The 25,534-nt window shown below is 42.8% G+C and overlaps 1 protein-coding gene across 1 annotated transcript in view; it reads right to left on the minus strand.

Annotated features, from left to right (window-relative positions):
* OBSCN (obscurin, cytoskeletal calmodulin and titin-interacting RhoGEF) overlaps positions 1–25,534 on the minus strand; it is a 175,955-nt gene that overhangs the window by 56,221 nt on the left and 94,200 nt on the right. The window contains exons 56-72 of the mRNA XM_010563262.1: positions 16,558–16,830; positions 14,430–14,702; positions 12,481–12,768; positions 10,747–11,019; positions 8,679–9,571; positions 8,216–8,633; positions 7,324–7,602; positions 6,879–6,957; positions 6,396–6,514; positions 5,378–5,575; positions 4,916–4,948; positions 4,712–4,810; positions 4,035–4,253; positions 3,192–3,258; positions 1,879–1,907; positions 1,448–1,576; positions 469–608 (exon numbers count right to left, since the gene is read on the minus strand). Coding sequence (XP_010561564.1) covers positions 469–608; positions 1,448–1,576; positions 1,879–1,907; positions 3,192–3,258; positions 4,035–4,253; positions 4,712–4,810; positions 4,916–4,948; positions 5,378–5,575; positions 6,396–6,514; positions 6,879–6,957; positions 7,324–7,602; positions 8,216–8,633; positions 8,679–9,571; positions 10,747–11,019; positions 12,481–12,768; positions 14,430–14,702; positions 16,558–16,830 — 3,809 coding nt within the window. The remainder of the gene's footprint in view (positions 1–468; positions 609–1,447; positions 1,577–1,878; positions 1,908–3,191; positions 3,259–4,034; positions 4,254–4,711; positions 4,811–4,915; positions 4,949–5,377; positions 5,576–6,395; positions 6,515–6,878; positions 6,958–7,323; positions 7,603–8,215; positions 8,634–8,678; positions 9,572–10,746; positions 11,020–12,480; positions 12,769–14,429; positions 14,703–16,557; positions 16,831–25,534) is intronic.

A 25,534-nucleotide genomic window follows, 5' to 3' on the forward strand; every position in this document is an offset into this window, starting at 1 on the left:
ACAATGGATTATTTTCCCAAGGCAAAACAAACAGCGGTCCTGAAAATGCCAAAGGAGGTTAACATTTCCAAAGTTTTAATCTTTTTTTTTTTTTTTTATAGGAAGTGTTTGAAATGAACACCCAAAAAAGGTCTAATTTTCACAAAATTTGCATTTTTCTCATGAAGAACTTCTTAACAAAATTCTGCTGACCAACTCTACCCAAGGCCACAGAAAATCAAGCTCTGAAGCTCAGCCATGGGAGCAAAAGGTACCACATAATGGGTATGCTTTGACCACATTGACTTGAACAGTGAGCATCAGAATTTGTGTGAGCTCTGTATTGCAGACCCAATATTTAGCTATTAAATATACCTACTAAAGTGAAGTACATCCCTAAAGGGGATGGAGATCCTTAAAACACAGGAGATTGGTCATTCTAAGTAAAGTTTTCTCCCTGTGTCAAACTTGTCCATAAAGATAACATACCTCTCCTCTGGAATCCCCATCTTCAGATTCAGAGGAGGACTCCTGAGCAATGGATGAAGGTCTGGATCGTCCATGGCGAGGAGATGCAGAGGGAGTTTTTGATTCATCATCACTTTCTGCACCTGGCACTCGAAGTGTAGCTAAAAAGCAGAGCAACAGCAAAATGTGAAATCAAGGTCTCCAATCCGAACATGAACCAAATCTATAATAATTTTCAATTTCATAAAAACAAATATTCCCTAGGAAGAGCATTTGTAGTATTTAGTGTGATCTCCTATTGGTATTTAGGATTACATAAATAATTGGGATGTTTTAATGCGTGAGGTTGCATGCCTGCTGCATGTATTGTCACTGCACTGCAAGAATATTTGTAGGAGAGGTAATACCTCTATTTTTGCTTGAAGATAAAGTTTTGCTACAAGATAACCAGTATATGATACACAAGCCAGGATTTTTCATTGAATTGAGCAAATCATTGGATTACTGCACAGCTGTGCACACTTTTCAGCCTCAACTTGCTTTTAAAATCCCAGTGTGAGCTAAAACTTGAAGATGTGGGAAGTCTTCTAACCAGGATTGCTTTCAGACTGAGGAGTGATGAATATCTGAGGAACTCCAAATACCTAAGCTGTTCAAAATACACTTCCATTTTTACAACTTGCCCTCCACTCTAAAGCTTACAGTTACTCCCACTTATTTAAACAAACACTGTATGCATAAAATGCACATGAGCCATCTTAGTTTCCTGTAATAGCTTTTATCCTAGTTCAAAACTGTAGACTGAGACATGCAGTGGATGGAGTCTTACTAAAAATTCTTAGTCCTCATCATTTTACAAATGTTCACATGTTTATGTAGGATGACTGTCTCAAAACCTGCTTCATAAATCTCACTGATGTTTAAAGTCCAAATGATACCTTAAAAAAAGAGATTGCATGTTTTTCTACACTAATTAAATTGTGTTTGCCAGGTTCCTTACCCTGACTTATTTTTGCAGATACCATTTCTGAGATATGCGAGGTGAGTTTCTGGAAAAACTCTTCTGAGCCAACATCAGCTAATGAAATAGGGCTTTTGGGTACACCTTCTCTACCAGTTTCAAGATCTCCTGGAAAAGAGAATTTTCTATTAAGCAGGCAATGACATTGGAAAGTCATCTTTTCTAAGTAACAAAAGCTTCTGAGGAAGGAAGGTCTAATTTTCTTCACTTCCCCTGTTTTTAAAACTGTGCTTGCTCATATTTCATCCAAATAATTCATCCTTGAACAGAGACCAGTCCTGAAAAGTTCCAACCTTTCAGATAGTTTCAAGAAAACAGAACAAAAGCAGGTGGTAATCATGGAATACATAGACAATCTCAGCTGTAGATGTGAAGGGCAGGAGTAGAAGAAAGAAAATAGCTTCTCTTACCTTCTCCTGTTTCAGAGGGATGAATAGCTCTGAAAGAGTAAAGCAGAGTTAAAAGTTAAAATAAAATGTATAGTAAGGACAACTACATGAGAAAACCCCCTTTCTTCTCCCACCTTGTACGTGAAGGCTGGAAATACCTAAGTTAGGTCTCTGGTTTGGACTGCAGGTTCTGGTAGCTGATACTCACCAGGGCCACTAAGAAATGAGAATTGGGGCACCTGGCTTATAATGGACACAGATTCACTTGGGTGTCTCAGTCTTTGAGCCAAATCCCATCTGAGAATTCTCACTCTTCCTGGCTTTTATTTCAAACTGTTGCTTGAGAAGAGCTGGCTGCTCAGGGAGTGGGTTGCAGAACAGGGTAGCCTCCATCTCCCTGGTGCTACTGGGACTTTATTCCCAGCTGACACTGAAATAAAACTATTTGAGTTGGAGACATTATGTCAAGTGGAATCTGTAGTCTGAGTCAATTTTGAGTGAACTAATGCTCAAAGAGTGTTTGTCATGTTTCCCAAGCTTACAGCTCCGCCAAAACACTAATATCCTGAAGTCAACATCTCTGCTTTTTGGAGGCAGGATATAAATTATCATTGCACAAGCTGATCTGCCCCAATTCTCTGTTAGTACATAGGAGGCAGGAGGAAGGTCACTCCACTTGATATATGATAAACCATATATCCCTAAGTATGCCTAACAGAGCCTAGGCACATCCTAGGGACAGGTTGCAGTGGAATAGCTGAATTCACACTGCAGCTTGCTTCACTTTCTTTGCACTTCAGAGGAAGACTGGTCAAGCCTTTTAGGCTAGACATATTCTAGAAGCTAATGTGTGTTCAGGTGGACACCACATTTCAGGCTGTGTCTGCCTAGTATCCAAGCCAAGAATGGCAAATTGAGGAGGTTATTCTTCAGGTGCATTTGTAAACAAGAAGTTTGTGAACAGATCCTTTTCATCTACTTCTTTTTCTGTGAAGCATCAGTGTATTTCAAAGTTGGCAAGTAACAGTGAGACCTTGACCCTGTGAATTTTTTTAACATTCTACTTAGGAGATGAAAAAGTCGCAAGAGTTTTATATGACCTAACCATTTTTTTTTTTTTCTTTGTTCCTATCCTCCCTGATAATCAAGCGTAAATGGCTGACATTGATACTAGGGTATTTATAGCACTTTCCATACTAGGACCTCAAACTATTTTAACTCTGGTGCTGAAACATGAATATAAGATATGAACACTGCCTAAAAGTGACTCTTGGGAACTTCTACAGAGTGGTACCCGCATTGCTCCACTTCGGCCTGGGTGGCCAACCACTTACCCCAGTGTGGTCATGATGGCTTCTGACACCATCACACGCTCCTGGGTCAGAACTTCAGCCTCTTTCACTGCAAGATTAAGGTTTATCATCAGAGGACAGAAGGCAGAGAATGTTCTTTTTATGTATTTAATGTAAGCACATTTTCTAGACATGGATTACTGGGAACACTGGAATACTGAATCTGCCCTGTTAGCAGCTCCTAACCCGGGAAACCTGCTCCCAACTCATGATGCAAATAGTTTTCTCCTCTCCCTGTTCACGTAGACGTATGATTGCCCGATTTCTCCATGCTGCTCAAGCTATGCTTCTCTAGCTCTTGGTACAATAATACCGTGGGATGCAAGGAAGGATAACAGAAAAATGGAGTCCTTCACAGTGTAGCCCCTACTCCCAGCCTGTATTTGCTTGTCCCCTGTCTTACTGAAGGAATTGTGCCAGAATAGGCCCTGGAAAGCTCTGCAAAAGGGGAAGCAAATTACTCTAGCTGCCTTAAGGCAATTCTACAATGCCAAATACCTTAGCAGAGTGAAGAACTCAAAATAATTTTTCAAATGGTGACTTTTTCTAGTTACTTTACATTGCTTTTCTTCCTTTCATTTCCCTTTGTGCTTAATTTGATTGTTTCTTAGACTTGTCTTCTGTTGATACAGGAAGGGTGCTGCTGTTATTCCAAAATAGGGTCAGAAATCTACATTACTGTAGAAGTAATGAGTGTGATCATTTACAAGACAAGCAAAGTCATGGCTAATCTTGGGAAAATGCATTTTTTTTCAGTTTCTTTTCTTGTAGGCACTGTATAAAAGGTAACATAGAGAATGTGTTTGTATTGTAACAAAGATTTACCATCTGCAACTTCCAGGGTGGCGGTGCAGATGGACTGGCCAGCCTTGTTGGTAGCAATGCACGTGTAAGTTCCACTGTACTTCTTTTTAACATCCAACAGGATTAGACTGTGATGCATATTTGAACTGGCAAGTTTATATCCAGGAGTGTCTGGTTTGATCCACAGGATATCTTCCTGAGACTCTTCTTTCAGCCAAGTGATAGTTGGGGGTGGATGTCCTACAGGAAAACCAATGCAAGGAGCTTTAATTTTCCTAATGCTGTTCCTTCCTTACCGTTATGAGCCATGCTGTGAATAAATGCTATTTTGATCTGTTTCCTGATGCTTTCCCAACAATAACAGGCATAACATATAATAAAGAAACATAAACCTTTCTACAGCACACTCATAAGGACATTAAACCTTTTTGTAAAACCAAAACTGTTAATCAACACATTTTCATGAGACTAATAAGTGTTACTATCCCTATTTTTACATACAGGAAAATGGAGGAGGAGATGAGTAAGATGCTTTTCTGTAAAGCACATAAAGTCTCTTACAAAGTTGGGAGTAGGGTCCCAGACTTCAGATACAGGAGATGAGGTTTCAATGACTTGGGCCAGAGAAAGTCTAGAATGTGTCAAGAAGTTATGCAATTTAAGTGTTATGCAGAGAGGCAAGGTATCTATCCACTTACCTTCAACTTTTACAGATAATGTGATGCTTGCACCTTTTTTCACCTTTTTATTAGTAAATCTTTCTAGGAATCTTGGTGGTATCAGCTGCTCAAAGGAATCTGAAAATGACATTATTGATGAAATGTGGTGACACCTTCTGTGTGAGTTTAGACTACTGAAAAATTCCTAGGGGTTCTGTTACCACCTGCTATGGCTTCTCTCACCTGTTTCTGATGGCTCTTCTTTCTCATCAGGATCTATAACACAAGAAGAACAAACAAAATGACAAATACCTTTCTGTCCATGAGTTGAAAAAAAAAACCAAAACCAAACAGTGATTCCAGGGGATTACTCCTTGCAGGAGATATGACACAGAAATGTAAGTATAATTTATAGAGGCCCTCAGTTTTAAGAAAGTGAACCATTAAAGTTAATGAGGTTGGGCAGGTATAAAAATCTATGTTTATGAGACAACAGTCAGACCCTAGAGAAGTGACATATCTCATCTTCGGGACACACGGTAAATTTATAGGTGAACCAAGATTAAAGCATGTCATCTTTTATCTACAGACTTCCCTACCTCACTTGACCTACCTTGGTAGGCTTTTGAAGAAAAATAACTACATAAAATGGAAAGAGTCACTGGAATAGAGAAAAGCAGGTGCCAAAAATAGTCCAATACCTACCTTTGACTAGCAGCCTGGCTGACGAAAATGCAGAACCAGCAGAATTGATGACAAATATTGAGTACTGGCCAGCATCTGCCTTAGTGACATCCCGAATTTCCAGTGAGTGGAATTCCTGTTTATCAGTCTTGAGGATACGATCCGAGGCTTTTAATGGCTGTCCGTTTTTGAACCAATAGAGGCGAGGCTGCGGGTACCCTGCGAGGAGCAGTTACAGACATGGAGAACAGAATGCATTGACAACATCAATTTAGGAGCATCTCCAAACAGGCAGATCCTTCTGAGCAGAAGCTAAGGAACCCTCAGGTCTGCCCAGGGCTGCTGTTTCAAGGATTTATCCCATTAGGAATGGCTGCAAATTCATGAAATTCTATTTATCTGTTCAAGTTCTTTCCTCTCTCTTCAGTTTCTGGCACTCCCCATATTGGCTGCATGTGCAAACGCCTTCCAGGTTAGAAAGGTAACACTTAGGTCCGATTTGCAACGTACACAAAGAGAAAAGTTGAAGCCAAAACAGTTCGCATCATTTTTATAGGCAGCAATCGGAGAAAATAGGAGAATCTCTACCTCTCCCTACCACAGACAGTCAACACTGGGAGGACATTTTTGGAGTTTTTAGGTTGTAGCAGCAACCCCCTCATAGAGTAAGGCAAATCCAGGACTGTTTCATTTATTAAAGAGAAAAAAGGACGCCCTCGCTATCTTTTTTTTCATTCCTTATTGCTCCTCCATAACTAATGCTCAGAGAATTACAGGACTCCATTTTCAGAAGTGTATGCCTGTAATTATGCCTGGAGACATGGACACAGAATGAGACACTTGATCTGCCTGAGTCTGCTGGAAAATCAATGTTCATCAGCATGAACACATCCTTCTAGCTAGTTTGTGCAAACATGGTACAAGATGTACAGGCTGGACTCACAGCTGCAGAAAAGCACATCGGAAAAACTTGTCCAGCACTTCAATCTGACAGCAGGTCGAAGTGACAGTGACTGACAGTGCTGTGGGCTCCCCTCACCTTTCACTTTCAGGTGAAATTTAGCCAGTGATGCTCCAGGTGCCACATGAATATCATGAAGCTCATCGAAGATCTGGGGCAATTGCTCCTCCTCAGTGGTAGATTCCTCCTGTTCTCGGCTAAGAAGCAATTAGAAAGAAGAAAGTCAGCAAGCCAGAAAAGAATTAGGAATCAGAATCACCTATTTTAGGTTAATTCAGTCTGTGGGTTTTGTCATCATGACAACAGATTCAGCACCACATGGCATTAAAAGTAATCGACTGATACCGTGAAGAAATATCCAAGCTAGCCCGAAGGCAGCCAGAGCAAGTTTACACATGATAAATGTCCAGCTGTTGCAGTTATTGCATCTTGGCTGGTCTAGCTGTTCCTTTATGACATTAAATTGGCCCTGCTAGATGTAGCAAAACCAGGCTTGACAATAATATACATATTAATCTTTTCAAGTCAGAAATTAGAAAGAGCTACAGTTCAAAATTTTACCTTGAAATATATTCTTTGGCACTGTAGTAAGAAGACGTCTCTGTTGCATCTGCTGCTGTCTCATAGTCAGTGCTGGTCACTGTTAAATGGAAGAGGAAGTCTTTTCTATAATCTGAGCTTTGAAACTATTTTTCTTACTATAATTATACTTTCCCTACTGATTTGAGTGAGTGGCAGGTTGATTTCACACTGCTACTAGAGCAGGAACTCACATGTCCCTGGATTATGGAAAACACCTCTCTTTATTTGAAAAGCTTTGCTCTGAGCCTTGCCTTGGAGTTGGCAAAACCCAACTGAACCCAAGAGGTTTGCAAGTGAAACATTTTGTGGGCAATGCATACTTTTTTTAAAATGTAAATGGTGTTTTTCTTGAAAAAAAACCCAACTGTCCATCTCTCAGCAGGACCCCTTCCCTTGGTTTTTCTACAGTGACTTTGAGACTTACAATCCACTCGAAGCTCAGCCTTGGTTGAAGCAACTCCCATGTTGTTTTCAGCAAGGCAACGGTAAACGCCCATGTCAGTGGGGACCACAGCTGTGATGATCAGCTGATGGCACCCTTCCTGGTCCTCATTGATCATGTAATGATCGTTTTCTTCAATAGCTTTTCCATCCTTGAACCAGCGAACCGTGGGGAGTGGTTTGCCAACGACAATGCAGTCAAAGCTGACTGGATAGCCATCTTGTACCTCTTGGTTTTGGAGCTCAGTCATGAACATGGGAGCTAAAGTCCGGGTAGTTAGGAGAGAAGAAAGGAAAAACTTGGTTGTGTTAAAAGACGTATTTTAAAAGCACTGCTGCCCAGTGCCTGAAGACTTCTGGTTTCTAGTTTTTTTAATTGCAGAATGATCTCTTTTCTCTGTGACAACAGTCAAGAAGAAACTCCCTGACAAACACTATGAAGATATTCCATAACACCATAAGCATCGCAATACTACAGCTGCAAACCAGACATTGCCTCTGTTCCTCTCCTTGCTGAAATGTCTTGTCTGCCTCAGGACTGTTGTGAAAACAGATTCATTTATTTAAGTATTATAATAATCATAGCGTTTACGGCCATATCATTGTAGTAGGGGACATTTCTATTGTGAAAAGCAGCTTTGTAGATAAGTCAATACTTTGCAACCCCCTCCTTCAACACTAACCTCCCTCCTCTCCCTCAAAATGAAAAAGAATTAAAAATTCATTGGTTTTTCCAGAAGTGCAAATTTTCCAGAAAATTATCTGCACCGAATGAAAAACAAAGGCTTTTTGGAAGTTATTCATGAGTGAAAAGATAACATGATGACCTGCTCCAGCTGCCTTTTCCAAAGAATAAACAGCTTTGCTTCACCTACCTGTATCAGTAGTCAGCAAAGGTGGTGGAGGTCTCACTACTGGTGGTGCAAACTTCCCATGGGTGGGTGGTGTTGCTTTCCCAATACGCAATTCAATTTTTTTAGGGCCTTGTTCCAAAATGTCAATCTCCACGGGAATTCCCAGAGCACCAAACATCTCTCTGAATCGAGTGGCAGCAGTTTTTGCCTCGGACAAGATTTCAAACTTGATGTAGATGTACTGGTCATCCTCACGATATGTCTGATGGTCAACCACCTCTATGTCCCCTTCATCTGCACTGACAAAAAGCTCTTCCTCCACATCAGATATCTCTGTTGAGATCTTGGCCTTGAAGAGTCTGTGAAGTCTCCTTCCTGCTTTACGGAAAGCATCATCCAGCTCGCTGCCGGACGAGCTCTCTGTCTCACTGTCAGTGCTCTGTCTAACCTGCTTCTCCTCCTGAAGAACTTGAGGTTCCTGAGCGCCAATAACCACCTTAGCACTGTGTGAAACCTTGCCAAATTTATTGGATGCCTCACAGGTGTATTTACCTGCATCTTTCCTCTCCAGGCCAGTGATAATCAAAGAGCAGGTCCCATCACTGTAATTGTCTATGTGATAGTAGCGACCGTCTGAAAGCTCTTCCCCATCTTTCAGCCAACGGACTTTCATGTCAGTTTTGCTGTGGGCCACACACTCAAGGTGGAGAGTGCTTCCAGGCTCACCAGAGAAATCTTTGAAGGTCTCAGTAAACACTGGGCACTCTTGTTGCTTGATCTCTTTCCTGACCTTGTAGCCTTTGAAAGCAGCTTGTATCTTCACAGCGGCCTTGTTCATGGAAGGATCATCTAAATCTGGTACTTCTGGTTCAGCTGGTTTAGCAGCTGGGGCAGCCACAACAGTCTCCACGCTGGATTTCTCCCACTGTTTCCATAATTTGCCTGTGGGAATGGACTGAACCTTGCTAGTCACACTGACGCTTGCCTTCCCGGCTTTCTTGAGGTAGTTTACTAGCGAAGGAGTCCCAGCCCTAGATTCATCGTCTGAGCTTGTGAAAGAGAAATCTGCTTCTCCTGTCCTAGCCAGCTCATCACATGTGGAGTACTCCTCTGAGTAGTAGTGAGACATCTCCGCTTCCTCCTTCCTCAACTTCTGAAGCTTCTCATCCTCTTCAGGCACCTCGCTGATGGAATCCAAGGTGGGCTCCCGGCTCATCCGGCGTTTCTTGGCCAGGGCTTCCCAAAGGAGGTGAAGATCTCCCTCCTGAGCAGCCTCAGGGGGCAAGCTGGGCTGGACGTGGCCATCCACGAGCTCTTCTGGTTGGCTTGCAGAGGATGCTTCCTGGACAATCTCTTTTAGCATTGCCACTGTGGGAACTGAGAGGAATTAAACTGATGTTAAAAGACAATGTCTGTGAGTAAGCTTTGAGAAAGCACATGGAAATATCACTCTAAAGTCTGGGCGGAAGAGTATCAGTGGCATTTAAATAAGCATTCTGTTGAGAACAAAATGTGAATTTAATATAACTGGATGTTATCCTGGGCAACTTGTTCTAGGTGACCCTGCTTTATGCGAGGGGTGGACTACACTGTCTTCAGAAGTCCTTTCCAACCTCAACTATCCTGTGATGCTATACAGGCACTTAAAACATGGCCAAACAACAATTTTTTTATCCTTCACACACTTGAACCCAATAAATAAATGTCTGCCCTTTTTAAATGTTGCAGTTGATGAATATCTAGTTAAGACTGTCAGTGCAACCTGGTCATCCTATGCTCATCCATCATGCTCATCCTATTTTACAGCTAGACAGGGCTTCACTGACTGTCTTGAAGAGACCTCCACTGGCTATAATAGGAGCTGAGACTCGCAGCTCACATGGAGGTACCTACCTGTTCAGATTTGTCTACATCTGAAGGTTGTGACTCACCCTCTGGGACACATTGATCTGCCTCTGCATAGCGCCCAGTGCCTTTTGAGATGCTCCGGGCTGTCTGGGACATCTACATGTGGCTCTCAGATACAACACAGGATCTATGAGTGCTCTGGGTCCCTTTGGAGAAGGAGATGGAGGCCAGGGGTGATATCCTGAAGTGCCTCAGTGGCACTACATGCCTGTGTGTGGGCCACTGAATCCCACCTATAGGGCACAATTCAGCTTCCTAAACACTACGACCCAAAGCCATTTGGGATATCTAGGACAGGCGACTGGCAGATACTATGCAGAACATATGAAAGAGTCTTCACTTTCTGAAATGGTAGCTGAAGGCCAGGGAAGATAGCCTAAGACATCTCAAAAGGCACCAGAAACCCACGTAAGGCAACTGTATCCCATCTTAAATATTGGACTCAGGAAAATCTTATCTGAGCAGCTCAAAGCTGTTAGGGATTCAGAAACATACTGGGCAATACCGAACAGGAAGATAACAATTCTTTGTGGATTTTAGACACAGCTTGTAAAAGAAAATGAATTCCAATCCACGCGGTGGAGATGCCCCTGGATGTCCATAAGCAGAAGTGATTTAACATCACAGGAATGCACTCTCTGTACCTTCAAGACACAAGCTGGCAACAGATTTGACTTCTGGAGAAACCATGCAGGTGTATGTGTCCTGATCTTCAGGTTTAAATGCATGGATAATGAGTATCTGCTTTTTTCCATTAGAGAGGATCTCATATCTCCCTCCAGCTTGTATTTGTTCTTTTCCTTTGAGCCATGTCACTCTCTTTTCAGTTTCACTTGATAATTGGCACTCCAAGCGAGCCACCTCCCCTTCTGAGACTGATCCTCCCACCAAAGGATGGGTGACTGTAACTGGAGGCTCTGTAATTACAAAAAAGTGAATTAACACAAAGAACATATTGTAATCTGGCTTTAAGGCACTCCAGATCACTCTGTAAATTATCCAAGCATCCCATCCTTCATTTATAGATTCTTTGGCTGTTGTAGACAACCAAAGAAAAAAAGAAGTCACGGGAAGCATCCAAACTTTATACTTCCAAAGATAACACCAAAGTAACTGTACAAGCTCTCCCAGAGGTTAATCCAGATCCATTTAAATATATACATGCAAAAGCGGTTGCATTTTTCACATTCCTGTGTTTATTTGCTGATCTTCATTTACCCATCACCAGCATTCAAAGAGTCCTACAGATTCTAGCAGATCTTAACGTTTAGAAGGAAGAAGTTCTGAAGTAAGACAAGAAAGAAACAATAAAAAGAATAAAAAAGAAAAGAGATTATTAAAAGTGGCATTCATCCCAGTCTTGAAAGTAAAAAATGTATTATATATTTATGCTAGTTTAGGAAGAGTTTAAAAATTCTCAGAAAGCATAAAGAATTTTTAAAATAAAAATTCTCTGTATCTTCTTTACTTTGGAATGAGGCCTGACAATGGCATGCTGTTTGTATGACAGCGATACTCAAAATGAAGTCAAGACAAACACGTTAAACGTGGAGAGGTTGACTGGGTTGTAAAGCACACAACTGAGTTCCCAAAAGCAGCACACTCCGGACCGTGATCTGCCCCTCTGCACATTTCATCAGGGTGAGGGGACCGCTGCCCAAAATGCCTTGCGTTTGTTGTAGACAAAATCGACATATGCAGAGTTATCAGCATCCAGCTGACACATTGGCAGTTGTTATGTTGCAAAAAGAGGATTTATTGTTATTATTATTCTCACTTCGAGGAATTTGTTGGGCACTCAGATATCACAGAAAGAGTTGCAAGAAAAGAAAGATTGAGGGAGTGGCTTTCCATCCCACTGTAGCTTCCAAAGTTTCACCAACAGACTTCACAGCAAAGGTACTGTGTCCTCCAGCATTTCTTTGTGGGGGTTATTGTAAAAGATATGCAAATTATATGAGAGAGGAAGATGGGTGAAGAAGACAACACTGCCCACCCACTGCATTGGTACCAGGGTCTTGGTTACCCCAAATGCATTCCAACATGCGCCTTTTGACTCATTCCATCCTAATTCCATCAGAAGAGAAACTCATGGTGACCAGACAACACATGGATGCAGTGCAGGCTGCAAGACAGCTTGATACGGTTTGGAGAAAACAGTGTTGAGTACTAACAACGCAGCAGGTTTTGTTTGTGGCAGCCCAGAACAATTTTTCCAAGCTCTTTCTCCTCTATTGCGTTGGCAGCAAAGCACTGAAAGACGTTGCAGTGTGAACTCTTCCAGGAGATGCCTGGAACGGGTGAAGCAGGCATGCCATGCGAAACACAAGGTCTACAGCAGCTTGCAGTCGTCCATGGGAGCATCTCTCCATTCTCACCTAGCCGCACCGTCTGAGGGAAGTGCACCGGCTCACTCGCCCCAACTTTGTTTATAGCCGAGACACGGAATCTGTAGGGTTCACCCAGCGTGAGATCGTCCACCACAAACTCCGTGTTTTGAATAATGGCCTTGCTGCAGGACTGCCAGCCAATACCTGGGATTTTCCTCTCCACGTTGTAGCCTAGGATGTCACAACCACCGTCGCTCAATGGCTTGTACCAAGACAGAGTTACAGAGTGACTGTTCTTACTTAAAACTTCTGGTTCTTCAGGTGGATCGGGGTGGGCTGAAGGCACAACAGAGGTCCCGTGATGTACGACATGAGCAATAATCCTTTATACTAAAACAACCAAGAGCCTTCTACAAGCAATAAGAAGGAAGCGCAACAGATTCAATATTTGTCTTACTGTAAAGTTGTGTGGGTACCTGCCCATGACCATACGGCATCCATGGGCACCACTGAGTTTTCCTTTTTCTGCCTTGATCCACACTGCTAATGACAAACATTCATTTTCCAACCATCATCTCACACACCTAATATCACATCTTGTTGTGATTTTTTTTTTTCATGCTGCTTTGTCCCACCCAGCTCAAAATAAAGATGACCCTATGCTGTCCGTATTATCAGGGAACTTAGCTGAAAACTTCAAGTACATTTGGGCCTTTATCATATTTATTTCAGGTCTGGCCTTAGTGGAAATCAAGTTATCATTGGACTACAGTGTAACTCTAGTAATTCAATCCAGATTGGCTACTGATGATCATACTCAGTACATTGCAAAATGTTCCTCACTTAATTTACACTTTGGCTTAGAAGACAGACATGATTCTTCTAGTCTTCAAGGTCAAGGCATTTACCAAGTAAATGACCTGACACGATGTACCAATCCAACAAATTAGAGGCAAATAAGGTCAACAGCCAGTTCTTTAATTTGGGACACCACAAACATAACATAAAAGTTTCTTTTCTCTATTTTCAGCCAAATTTCATACAGAAAACCTATCAATGGGAGGAGTCAATGAGGACAGTATTTTGCAGTTCCTAAAATGAAGATGCCAAAATAAGATGTTGTTTTACATCCATCAACAGCCAGGTTTTTTTTGTGGAAATGACTGGAATATATCAGAAATCTCTCAACTCTCAGAAATCATTAGATAGACAGACTACCTGTAATAATTTAAAGAATGGATGGTCAATCAATGGCTTTTTAACATCTCAATTACAGTGTACAGCTAAAACACATCGCAATTATCTCATAACCATCACTGGGGTTGTGCTGTCATGACCATTGCTGGGTGACCCACCTATCCCAGGGTGGGAAGGAACCAGACCTTGGGTGCTGGAATGGACATTGATGAATCATTGGTCTAACCTGCCCTACAAGGGAATTAGGGAACTATCATCTTTTCTACTTGTGAAGTACTTCAAGAGCTATTAACTCTTGTATCTCTGAAGTACAAAGTTTGTGTTTCGTGGATCTCATCCATATGAAGATTTCAATATGCAACTCATTAATCTGGAAAACTGGTTGTCCTGCACTTGAGTAGATCAGCAGATTTCAAAGGGTTCTCTGCTGCCCTGCATGATTTTTCCATATGCATTCTAGTTCAGCTCCCTCCCATATCCACATGCGCTGAGGGTGATGTTGAACTCTGAGTAAACTGACTTCCGTTGAACTCTGTGTTACGTTTTACAAAAGACTGCAGCTCAAGAAAGCTGATGAATATCTCTACCATAGCCTGATAGAATTTTCTTCTGATGACGTGGGCTATTTCTGGTCAAAGAACAAGTTGTCCAGTAGCATCTCCTCAGACTAAGAAGACTAGCTTGGGACATGCAAGGCAGAGAGAAAAGAAGCAGCACAAAGATTAGAAAAGTCAATGTGGTAGCTCAATACCAAATTCTGAGATTTCAAGTGCCACTGGGCTAGAATGACAGACACTTACCTATCACAGATAACTTGGCTGATGCAATTGCTTCCCTGGAAGCAAAGGTCACCTCTCCAGAATGATGCGGTTGGGCTTTTTTCAGAATAAGTTTGTATTTGTTTCCATCTGCTTGTACTTCCCAGTCCTCATCTGACTGGATCTCTATGTCATTACTATACCAGGCAACTTCATTAATTGGCACAGCTTCACTTAGAACGCAGCTAAACGTAGCTTTCTCTCCTGGAGAGACTTCAACATCTGTGAGGGGCTGCAAGATCTGTAGGCGCCACCCTATAGGTAAAAATAGGTAACCAAACCCCTCAGCTACAGAAACAAATACAGGCAAGAGAGATTTTGTGAATATTTATGTTGAAGCTCTGGACAGTCAGGCCTTGGATACCAAGCAGGTCATTAAAAAGGAGGTTACGTATGTCACTAGAACAGACGGTATCTTTGGGGACTGAAACTTTCCAAAACTTTCAGGAGCAAACCCCAACCTAGCAATGTCTTTCTTTCCCAAGTAGCAGAAAACCACAATGGAGGTACCATGCTATGACTGAGGATGGCTGTTCTTGTACTCCGTAAGGGGCTCTGATCCCCACAGGGGTCTCCAATAATAGCATAAAATACAAGGATACAGAGAAAACGTTCATAGAATCATAGAATGGTTTGCGTTGGAAGAGACTTTGAAGATCATCTAGTTCCAACCCCCCTGCCATGGGCAGGGACACCTTCCTCTAGACCAGGTTGCTCAAAGCCCCATCCAACCTGGCCTTGAACACTGCCAGGGATGGGGCAGCCACAGCCTCTCTGGGCAACCTGTTCCGCTGCCTCACCGCCCTCACAGTGAAGAACTTCCTTACATCTAATCTAAATCTACCTTCTTTCCATTTAAAACAGTTACCCCTTGTCCTATCACTACATGCCCTTGTAAAAAATCTCTCTCTGGCTTTCCTGTAGCCCCCCTTTAGGTACTGGAAGGCTGCTCTAAGGTCTCCCCAGAGCCTTCTCTTCTCCAGGCTGAACAACCCCAACTCTCTCAGCCTGTCTTCATAGGAGAGGTGCTCCAGCCCTCTGATCATCCTCTGGACTTGCTCCACAGTCCATGTCCTTCTTATGCTGGGGGCTCCACGGCTGAATACAGTACTCCAGGTGGGGTCTCATGAGAGCGGAGTAGAGGGGGAGAATCCCCTCCCTTGACCTGCTGGTCACTCTGCTGGTGATGCAGCCCAGGATACAGTTGGTTTTCTGGGCTGCAAGAGCACATTGCTGGGTCATGTTGAGTTTCTCATCAACCAACACCCCGAAGTCCTTCTCCGCAGGGCTGGTCTCAATCCACTCATTGCCCAGCCTGTATTTGTGCTTGGGAGTGTCCTGACCCATGTGCAGCACCTTGCACTTGGCCTTGTTGAACTTTGCACAGGCCCACCTCTCAAGCCTGTCCAGGTCCATCCGGATGGCATCCCATCCCTCAGGTGTGTCAACTGCACCACTCAGCTTGGTTTCGTCAGCAAACTTGTTGAGGGTGCGCTCAATCGCACTGTCCATGTCACCGACAAAGATGCCAAACAGCACCGATCCCAATACCGACCCCTGAGGAACGCCACTGGCACTGCTCTCCACTCGGACATCGAGCCTTTGCCTGTAACTCTTTGAGTACAACCATCCAGCCAATTCCTTATACACCGAGTGGCCCATCCATCAGATGCATGTCTCGCCAATTTAGAGATAAGGATGTCACGAAAGACTGTGTCAAATGCTTTGTACGAGTCCAGGCAGATGACATCAGTTGCTCTACCTGAACTTGTGCAAAGCGTTTGACGCTGTCCTGCGTGACATATTGCTGCTGATATAATTCTCTTCTCTAGAGCCTCAAAGCACCTGTAAACACAACCCTATTCATCAGAATAATGACAACTGTAAGACAGTAATTTGCTGCTAACTCGTTGCCAACTGATGCTGCTTATATCCATGTCATGGCATACAGAACAAGAAAAAAAAGGAAATTGTAAAACAGTTGTGTGGGAAGAAGATTTAGGTGAAACAAAAGCAACAAATGCAACTTTTCCTCTCTCCTACTCATCATATTTTCCTGGTTCATTTGCCCTTTCCAAGACTCCCCATGCACAAGTGCTTCAGTTCTTACCTTTCACCGTCAGGAAGGCTGAGGTCATCGCATCGCTGCACGTAAAAGTCACCCTGCAGCTGTCCTGGGGAGTTAGGTTCTTCAGCAGCAGAAGGTGCCTGCGCCCATTTTCAAAGTAAACCATCTCAGTGTTTTCTGTAGTTTTGGCAGGCTCATCGTCAATCAGCCAGTTGTAGTTGTAGCATTCAGGTTTGGAAAGATAGCATTCAAACAGGGCTTCCCCTCCTTCCACGGCTTCCACGTTCTCCAAGCCCTGGAGAATGCTGTTCTTGGCTAGCAAAGAAGGACAATGAACAGTATTAATTGTTTGGCCATGCATATCTGAATATTAACAAGCCTCGGAGCACTGGATGATTCCCACTGCTGGAAAGCTGATGGAAAGGATGTGGATGGGATGAACTGTGCTTGTAGGTTTAGTTGTTGATTTCAACCACGCTCTAACACAATACTATATTTAAAAACACTTTAAGTAGTGAGAGTAAAAATAATGATAAACCTCTAGGACCTCTAGCATTTCATCTAGATTTCCTCCAGAAACCTGACTTCCATTTTTACAAATAAAGAAAAAAAAAGCTGGTGTTTATATGAATCAGGCCAATAGTCGATAGGAAGGGATAGCTCAGGAAGATAAATTATAATCAAATTTCTTCTGTCTCATAGCAGGAAACATTTCCCACAGATCTCCCAGGCAGTGCAATTATCCTCATAACTGGGGAGATGTGAAACCACTGACAGCTTGTGATAAAAATCTTACTACCTTTCATGCAAAGCAAATGTGAGAGAGTATTATAGCTGGCAAAGCTATAGTGACTGTCATCCGAGTTAAAAAGTCTGCCTCTAGGAAACACACAAAAAGTTAAAAAATGTAGTAACAGTATTTTGAATAGTAAATTTCTGAATTATTACAAAAGCTCTGTGATAATGTATTAGGTTTATTTTCTCATACCTGTGTGGTGAATTATGTGGTCAGAAACATGCACATATCTACACACTCCATTTGCCCACAGAGTCATGCATCAGTGGGCATTTATACATAAGCAATCAGCCTGATGCAAAATTAAATGTGGGCTGGTGCATGTGAATATTGTTTGTGTTAGACCAGCTACATGGACAAATTACATGCAGAACAGTGGGAACACATGGTTGAGTAAATACAGTTTACACAAATACCATAAAATGCTCAGCATGATCTATAATATAAACCAATGCCCTGAAATATTCCTGTTTAGATCTCTATAACCATTATCTGGAACTGTTCTAAGCACACACACACACACACACAAAAAAAAAGCTGAACAATTTATTTAAAAACAACAACAACAAAAAAGAAAGCATGATTTACTAAAAAAATTCTGTATTTTATAATATTCATGCTTATGGAGAACAATGAGGCGTTTGTAAATCCTTGGAAAATGTATAATTTTTTTAGAACAAATCTGAGCTGTTTATTTGTGCAATTCTGGAGCGCTGGTTTCCCTAACTGTGAAAAGCAGCCAATTGCAAATCCTACCTCCTCTGGGATGCTTTTAGATTATATTAATTATCACTTTTTTAAAATCCCTAAAATGGAAGGTGCTTATCAATGTAGAAAATATTATAATAAATAATACTCTGCTCTTCTGTACTCACAATTCCGGTTAAGGAAGAATGCATAATTGCCTAACAAAAGACAAATATTCAGAGAGCAAATCAGAACCATTGCTTTTGCTGACCACACTAATTCACCTGGTGACCAAAACCAGTAATTCCGTACACAGCAGAAAAAAAATAGGAAACATTAATATAAAATTCTAAACCTGTTGCTAATATTTTTATTTACTGTTTCTCAGGGCCCTCACAAATGCTGATGTCAAGTGAGAAGGTAATTCCTGAGTGATCAGTATTTGAAATAAGAAAAATACCAAGCTACCTTAGTTTAGCTGAAAATAAAATAGAATTCCGCACTATCCATTAGCTACTGGTTTTAAGGCATACTGTGTGTAAAAACCACTCTGTAACAGCAAAAAGTACTCTTATGATTCCTTTGTGCCAACACTACATCCGCGATTTTACAATAATTCAGCAGGACACATCCCTTTGCACCGATGTTCCCGTTCATTGTAGAAGAGGTATGATGCGTAAGTGGTGTAATAAGTGAGCATTGATTAGAACTAAGCTGCAGTGAAATGCTGCGGTTTCATATTCAATTCCCATTAACTCCCAACTATTTTTATCATCGTTATCAGTACTGGAGTGAACACCAAAGAGTGGGTATATGATGTGTCACTTATGGAGGTGCTGCCATGATTTTTCCACCTCTTTTATTTGAACCCATGATAGTCTTCCTCTTTGGCTGGAAGACCTCACCTTGAACATCAAGTGCAGCCATCACTTTAGTGCCTTCAGCTTCACAAGAATAGATGCCAGTGTCTTCTGGTACCGTAGGTTTAATTTTTAGTATGCTTACATTCCAGTCCTGATCGATAATCACTCGCTGCCCATCTGCATGTATTTCCTGATCATTTTTCTTCCATATGGCGTGTACTGGCCTAGAATATTGGCATATGAACTCTGCTGTGCCATCTTCATCAACAGTTAAATCCTGCATGGGACTGACCACTTCAATGGTTGGATCTGTTAACCAACACGTCAGGAAGGACATGCATTAGTGGATCCTCATGGAAATTGCAACTTAGAGATTTTTGACAAGCACAGAGCCTGCGGGGAGCAAGCAGAGTGACAGTGCAAGCAAGGGAGCTGGCTGGGCACACCAGGGATTAGCAGTTTAGTCCATGCTGGTGTCAGCATCAAGCAGGATTGAAGCAAAACTGGTACATTAGAATATAACTATCACACTGGAAAATGGGCCACCAGCAATTAAGGCTGGTGCTTTAACAGTCCTGACTACGAACTTCTGTGCAGAACATCTGCTGGGATTCCCTCCAGGCTTAGTTTTCCTCCCAGCATTGCTGAGACCCTCTAGGCTAGGAAGCACTGGATGTGAAACCCTTCTGCGTCCCAGAACGTGGCAGGAGTGCAGGTCTGAGATGGAGGAGTGCAACGGGTGGGCTGCCGTGAGTGCTTCCCTCTAACACTCAACCTCACATAAGCAATAGGAAAACGCCACAAACTCTACTGGAGGCTCCTTGTATGAGCAAACTGCAACCATTTATTGGAAAGAAATGCAATAATCGAATGCAAATACTCATTCCTGCCCTGTGGTGGCGATGGCTATGCATGAGGAGTCATTGGCAGCGCGAGGAGCAAAGCCCCAGGACAACTGTAACAAAAAAGGGCCCTTCACAGGAGACAGGTACTTGTTGTTTTGCTTAACCGTGTGTTCCTCTGCAGCAGAGACATAGTTCAGGGAAAAATAACATGGTTTCCTTTACAGCAGATGATCTAAAGATGCAGCATGAGCCATTGCAATTTCAGATTGAGAGCCTGTAAGATGCTGGGAGCAGCTGGATACACAGTTTCTCCGAAGAAGGTGAGATCCATGAGGCTGCTTTGCTTCCAGTCTTTCTTTTAAAATACTAGTTCTGCTTCTCAGGAGGCAGCTGTAGAGCACAGTAGATATATCTAACCTCAAAATATAGTGAGCTTCCAAAGCAGCTAAGGAGTACCTCCTGAGACAGCAAATTGGACCCACTTTGTACAACTGCAATATCTATGCTGAAAAGAAAAATCTCAATGAGGTCTGAAAATGGAAGTCTCTCTGCAACATCCTTCTCAGCACAACTGTCAACTCCCCCCCCCAAATTTATATGGCTACAACGGGACGTAGAAAGATAACAAAGCAAGCTGATATATGTCCTTATCTTTCAAATAATTGTTCTGATCACAAGCCAGCTAGAATAAACCACACTGGACCTCTGTCTGGAATGCTCCTCTTGAAACTGGTGCATCAGGTTGAGGATTTGGGATGCTACTGGCAGACCTTGGGAAGCAAAGATAGTTTTGCAAATGTCTTTTGGAAAGTTGTTGCAAGGCTTGATCCTGCTGCCTAAGGCTCCCTCGACCACTCCGTGTGTCTGCATGTGTTTATGGAGAGAAGGCATCAATGGCAGATCATGGAGATGTTTTGGTTACACCAGGCCTGAAGAAGCAAGAAGGAATCTGTGCAGATGGGGCGTACACTGCTGTCCCTTTCCATAAGATGCGAACATGTGCTCCTCACAGCAAACGTCACCTGTGGTCTTGGAGAAGGAAGGTGTCCTGGTTCCACTGCCCCGTTCCTCCTTGCCACTGCTACCCTAAGACCTTGGTGGCCCTATTCACCCATGCAGAAGGGCAGAAAGCTCCTTGGGATTTAGGAGCCAACGTGTACCCTGGGGCCTGTAATTCTCACGCTGACCAAGGGGGACAGAAGGCAGCAACAGCTCCTTCAACGTTTTCCATCTCCCCGCTGCCCGTACGTGAAGATGCCGTCATACTGGGCCACTGACTGAGTGTAGTTGTAGGGCAATGATATTGTGAAGGCCCAACAAGAAAAGCTGTCGTGAGATCTCACTTATTACAGAATATATCCAGTTACAAGCATGCCTTACACCAGGAGAACGGGGCACACAGAACAGAGAGAAACAACTTGTTCCTTGATGAAGAACAAGCCATGGATAGCTAGATAGACTGAAATACACCTAGTTTGAAGACAGGTCTATTTTTCAATTTCTGGACAAAATAAAGTGCATGAAATTGGCTGTTCATACAAGCACAGTTAGAATTTCACTAGTGTTTTACTTTCCTATTCAATCAAGTGTTACTGAGAACAGTGTAACTGGGGTATTTTTTAAATACCTTTCTCATCCTAATCCAATTATAGTCATATACTACTGTGGTTCAGGTTCACCTTCAGAAATCTTGTCTTAATAGTAGCACAAAATACATGCATACATATGCGTACTAGCATGAGCTGTGGGGTTGGACTAGATGATCTCCAGAGGTCCCTTCTAACATCAGCAATGCTGTGATTCTGTGAAATGAAAACTTCTCAGGAGCCCTTTATTTGACTGAGTAGAATACCTAACAATGTATTTATTTTTAATTTACGTTTTAGGCCCACTGGAGTTCTTTGCCTAGAGAGCTCAGAACCAGGTTCTGTCTCTGAAAACATGAAACTCAAAATTGATACAAATGGACTTGTGATTTGGGGGGGTTGCACACTCCGTTGTTGCTGCATCATTCTGATATTAGGAAGAAGTGATTTGGCATTTTATCTTTGCAGAGAATTAAATTTTCTGAATGTACAAGGGACACATTGTACAGAGAAGGAGACATCAACCACTGACTACAATTCCATATCGTGGATCATTCCTGTTATGGTAGACAGTTATTGCATGAGGGTAGATTTTAATAAAGAACACTTAACCCTTTATGTCTCCATATATACAAATCCCTTTTCCAAGCAAGGAATAAGTGTTACTTTTGTCTGAAAAATAACAACTTTTCCCAATGGCTATAGAAGGGCTGGTTGTGAAGGAGCTTGCTTTATCAAGTCTGGAGCTCAGTGTTATTTGCAGCTTGTGGCTACCCTTACCAAATGAGAAAAATATTTACCCAACAGACCAGAACAATTTGCTGGTGCAATGATGACCATTACTATTCTGGCAGTCAAACAATGAGGGTCATTTTGTCACTGTGTTACCCCAACGTCATATACCATGTGGTTACCATGAAGAGCTCTGGAGCCATCGATATAACAGCCCAAAGTCTTGTCTTGGGAGCATACTGAGCTCAGCGTCAGTAGCCTAGCTATGGAGCAGCACAGTGGTATTTTTGTGAATTTCCAGCTACATAATATTTTGTGGTATTATAAAAACCGTTAAGGGGGGGGCTAAAATATCAGGTGATACCACAGTGGTTTGTGTTGGGCTCTACTTAGATGTCAGGTGAAAGCAGCCCTGACGCTGCAATCCTTCCGCACCTGAACCACTGAAAAAAATCATGTGGTTGTATCTATAAGAATTCTGGCATGAGTATGAGTGACTTGCAGAAGTGGAGGGTTGCAGGACACAGAAGACCTGTGAAAACATTTAGTAAGGGTAGCCCGGAAGGCAGAAGCGCTAGCACACTGAGCAAGTCCAGAGGTGGCTGTGTGTTTCTTTCTAACAACGAAATACCTTTGACTAATAATTTAGCTGAAGATATAAGGCACCCAGCTCTGAAGGTGACAGTGCCTGAGTCATGGCATGCCACATCATTTAGGGTTAAAGTGTGGATCATCCCGTCCTGCTGAGAGATTTCAGTCACAAAGTTGTTGTGAAGGGGAGATCCATCGAGCCACCACTGCACGTTCTTCACGCCCGGGTGCGAGAGCTCACAGGTGAACGTGGCTGACTCACCCACAAAGACGTCTGTGTTCTTTAAACCAGAAACTATGACTGCTGCTTCTTCTGTATAACAAAGCAAGAGAAGGTGCCAAAGGAAAACAAAAGCATAAACAAATACATGTCGCTTCTTGCAGAACCAGCCCAAGCAACAGTGCAAGTTGTCCAGGAGAGTTAAACTTGTAATGCTGTTCCAGGGAAAAAAGAGCTAAAATTTTCTTTAAGGGATTTAGAAGCCACCTTCCGTCCTTCACCCGCTTGCAAGTGCAGTGTGTGTGTCTGCAAACACTGTTTCATTGGGAGGAAACTCTACTCCATGACCAGGCCATGACTGGCTCTCCTGTGTGTTGCAACCATCTGCACTGACATCGTATGAGGTAGGAGGCAGAGAGGTAGCTTAAGATTTAAATGCTTAAAGTGCTTTAAAAGAGGAATAAGAATATCAACAATGATAGAAGCTGTAATCAGTCATAGCAAGAATTTCAGGATTTTTTTACGACCACTGCTCCAAGCAAATAGTTTTTCAGCGGTTTTTCAGTACCACCATCTGCTATGGTACAGAGTACAGTCAATACTTTGAACTACCTTAACTTATAAAGATTGGTCCAACCTCAGCCTGAATGTGTTTATGTCTCCACTGAAATCAGGAAAGAAACAAATGGACTTTCAACTGTTTGCATCTGAGACAAGTTTGGCCAGTTACTGCCAAAGATTTTGGAATAATATATTCCAGGCAGCAAAATCAGATTGTTTCTACCACATTTCACCTTACCTTGCACATACACAGAACCTGTGGTGATCTCGTATCCAGTGCTACAGGTATAATCCCCACAGTCATCAGGCTCTACACCGTGGATGATCAGCTCGGCAATGCTGCCTTTCAGCTTCATCTCGTACTTGTCGCTGGGCTGAATGACCACCCCTCCTTTTCTCCACTCAACGGGGGCGTCTGGCTTGGAGATCTCACAGTGCAAGACAGCAGTTCCCCCTTCTTCAGACTCTACATTTTTCAGCTCCTCATTAAACAACACGGGTAGTACTGCAGTGGGGAAGCAACTGCATCAGTGACAGTGTTCAGAGGTGAGAAACTTGCTTGCAACTTCTTCGGCTCGGTAGTTCCCCTCTTTCTGAACCACAGCTTGCCTGCTAGCGATGCCAAGCCCAAAGCAGGACTTTGAGTTGTGCCATAGCCAGACACTCATGGGAATCAGGTGCTGATACAGTGAAGGTGTCCACTGCTGCTCCACAAAGGATTGCCATTGGTCACAGGAGCTCTAAGGGGCTTCGCGTAGGCATACACCCAATTTTCAGTGTAAGCAGTTAGAGGCACAACAGTACCAATCACAGCATTTGGACATTTAATCACTGAAACCACGCACTCTGAGCAGGAGCTGGTTTGGGGGGCCAAACTTGGGATCTAAAAGCATGATCTTGTTGCTTTAAAATTAATAAAACTATAAAATCCGTATATAAAAGCATAAAATGAATAAACCTATAAAATCCCAAAACATAACCACTAGAAAAAGAGCCACAAATCTTGGGCTGCTCAGGCTCCATTTAAAATGGGCCTGTTCTAGGTATGGTGAAATACTCCAATTTCTTATTGTCAGGTAGCAGGAAAGTTTTCTAAATGCTCTTGTACATACCTTCTATTAGCAGCAGCTGCACTTTTGCTCCCAGCTCTCACAGTGAGATCAAAATTGCAACTGCAGAAATAGAACTGGGTTTAAAAGGCACTAGATTCTTCTTTGAAGAACAGATTGCGGACCAAACCCTCTCCGGCAGTAGTAATTCACAGATACGACGTTGATGATAGATAATTCAGCGATAAAACTTCCTTATCGCCCCTATGGAGAACAGCCAGAGCCATAACTTCTCTGCCTTCAAGCGAGGCTTCTCCTACCTTTGACTTGCAACGACGCGGTGGTCTGCTGATCCCCCGAGTCGCACGTATAATCTCCGGCATCCCGAGCCTCAGCGTCATAGATGAAGAGCTCAACGTGTGTCCCCTCTTGCCGGATCTCGTACTTGTCACTCGGCTGCAGGACCGTATCTCCTTTCCTCCACTCCACGGGTGCGTTGGGTTTCGTCAGCTCGCAGTGCAGCATGGCTGTGCCCCCTTCCTCCACCTCCTCGTTTTTCAGCCACTGCTTGAAAAGCACGGGCAGGGCTTGAAAGGAGGGGGGGGGACGGTGCAAAAATAGAAAACGGAGGAATGTTTTATTTTTAAGGTACTGATAATGCCGTTCGTGAAGTTCATGCATAATTCTGGCTGCATTTAGCTAAGGAGACCTGCTGGGGTGGGGATGCCTGGGTCTAAGCCAGACAGAGGAGGAGGAGGGAGAGGAGTTAACCAGCAGGAAAAATTTCAGTTCTACAGGAGCTGTATTTCTCTTCCTATATCCTAGACTTCTTTTCCCAAAGAATTCCCAACTAACTTAAATAATAATTTCTGAAGCCCAGAGTTTTTCATCCCCAAAATAAAACCACGGAGCAGGATAAAAGCACTCAAAGAATACATACCTGCAGACCTGAGGCTGCACCATTTTAAGAACAACTTGAGAACGTGCAGCCAGGGATCAATTACAGAATAATTAAGGCTGAAGGGACCTCTAGAGGTCCTCCATGGATGGAGATTCTTCCCCCATTCTGGGTCCCAGTTCCAGTGTCTG

Source organism: Haliaeetus leucocephalus, unplaced genomic scaffold, assembly GCF_000737465.1.
Source record: "Haliaeetus leucocephalus isolate CR32 unplaced genomic scaffold, Haliaeetus_leucocephalus-4.0 Scaffold0, whole genome shotgun sequence".
Classification (NCBI taxonomy): domain Eukaryota; kingdom Metazoa; phylum Chordata; class Aves; order Accipitriformes; family Accipitridae; genus Haliaeetus; species Haliaeetus leucocephalus.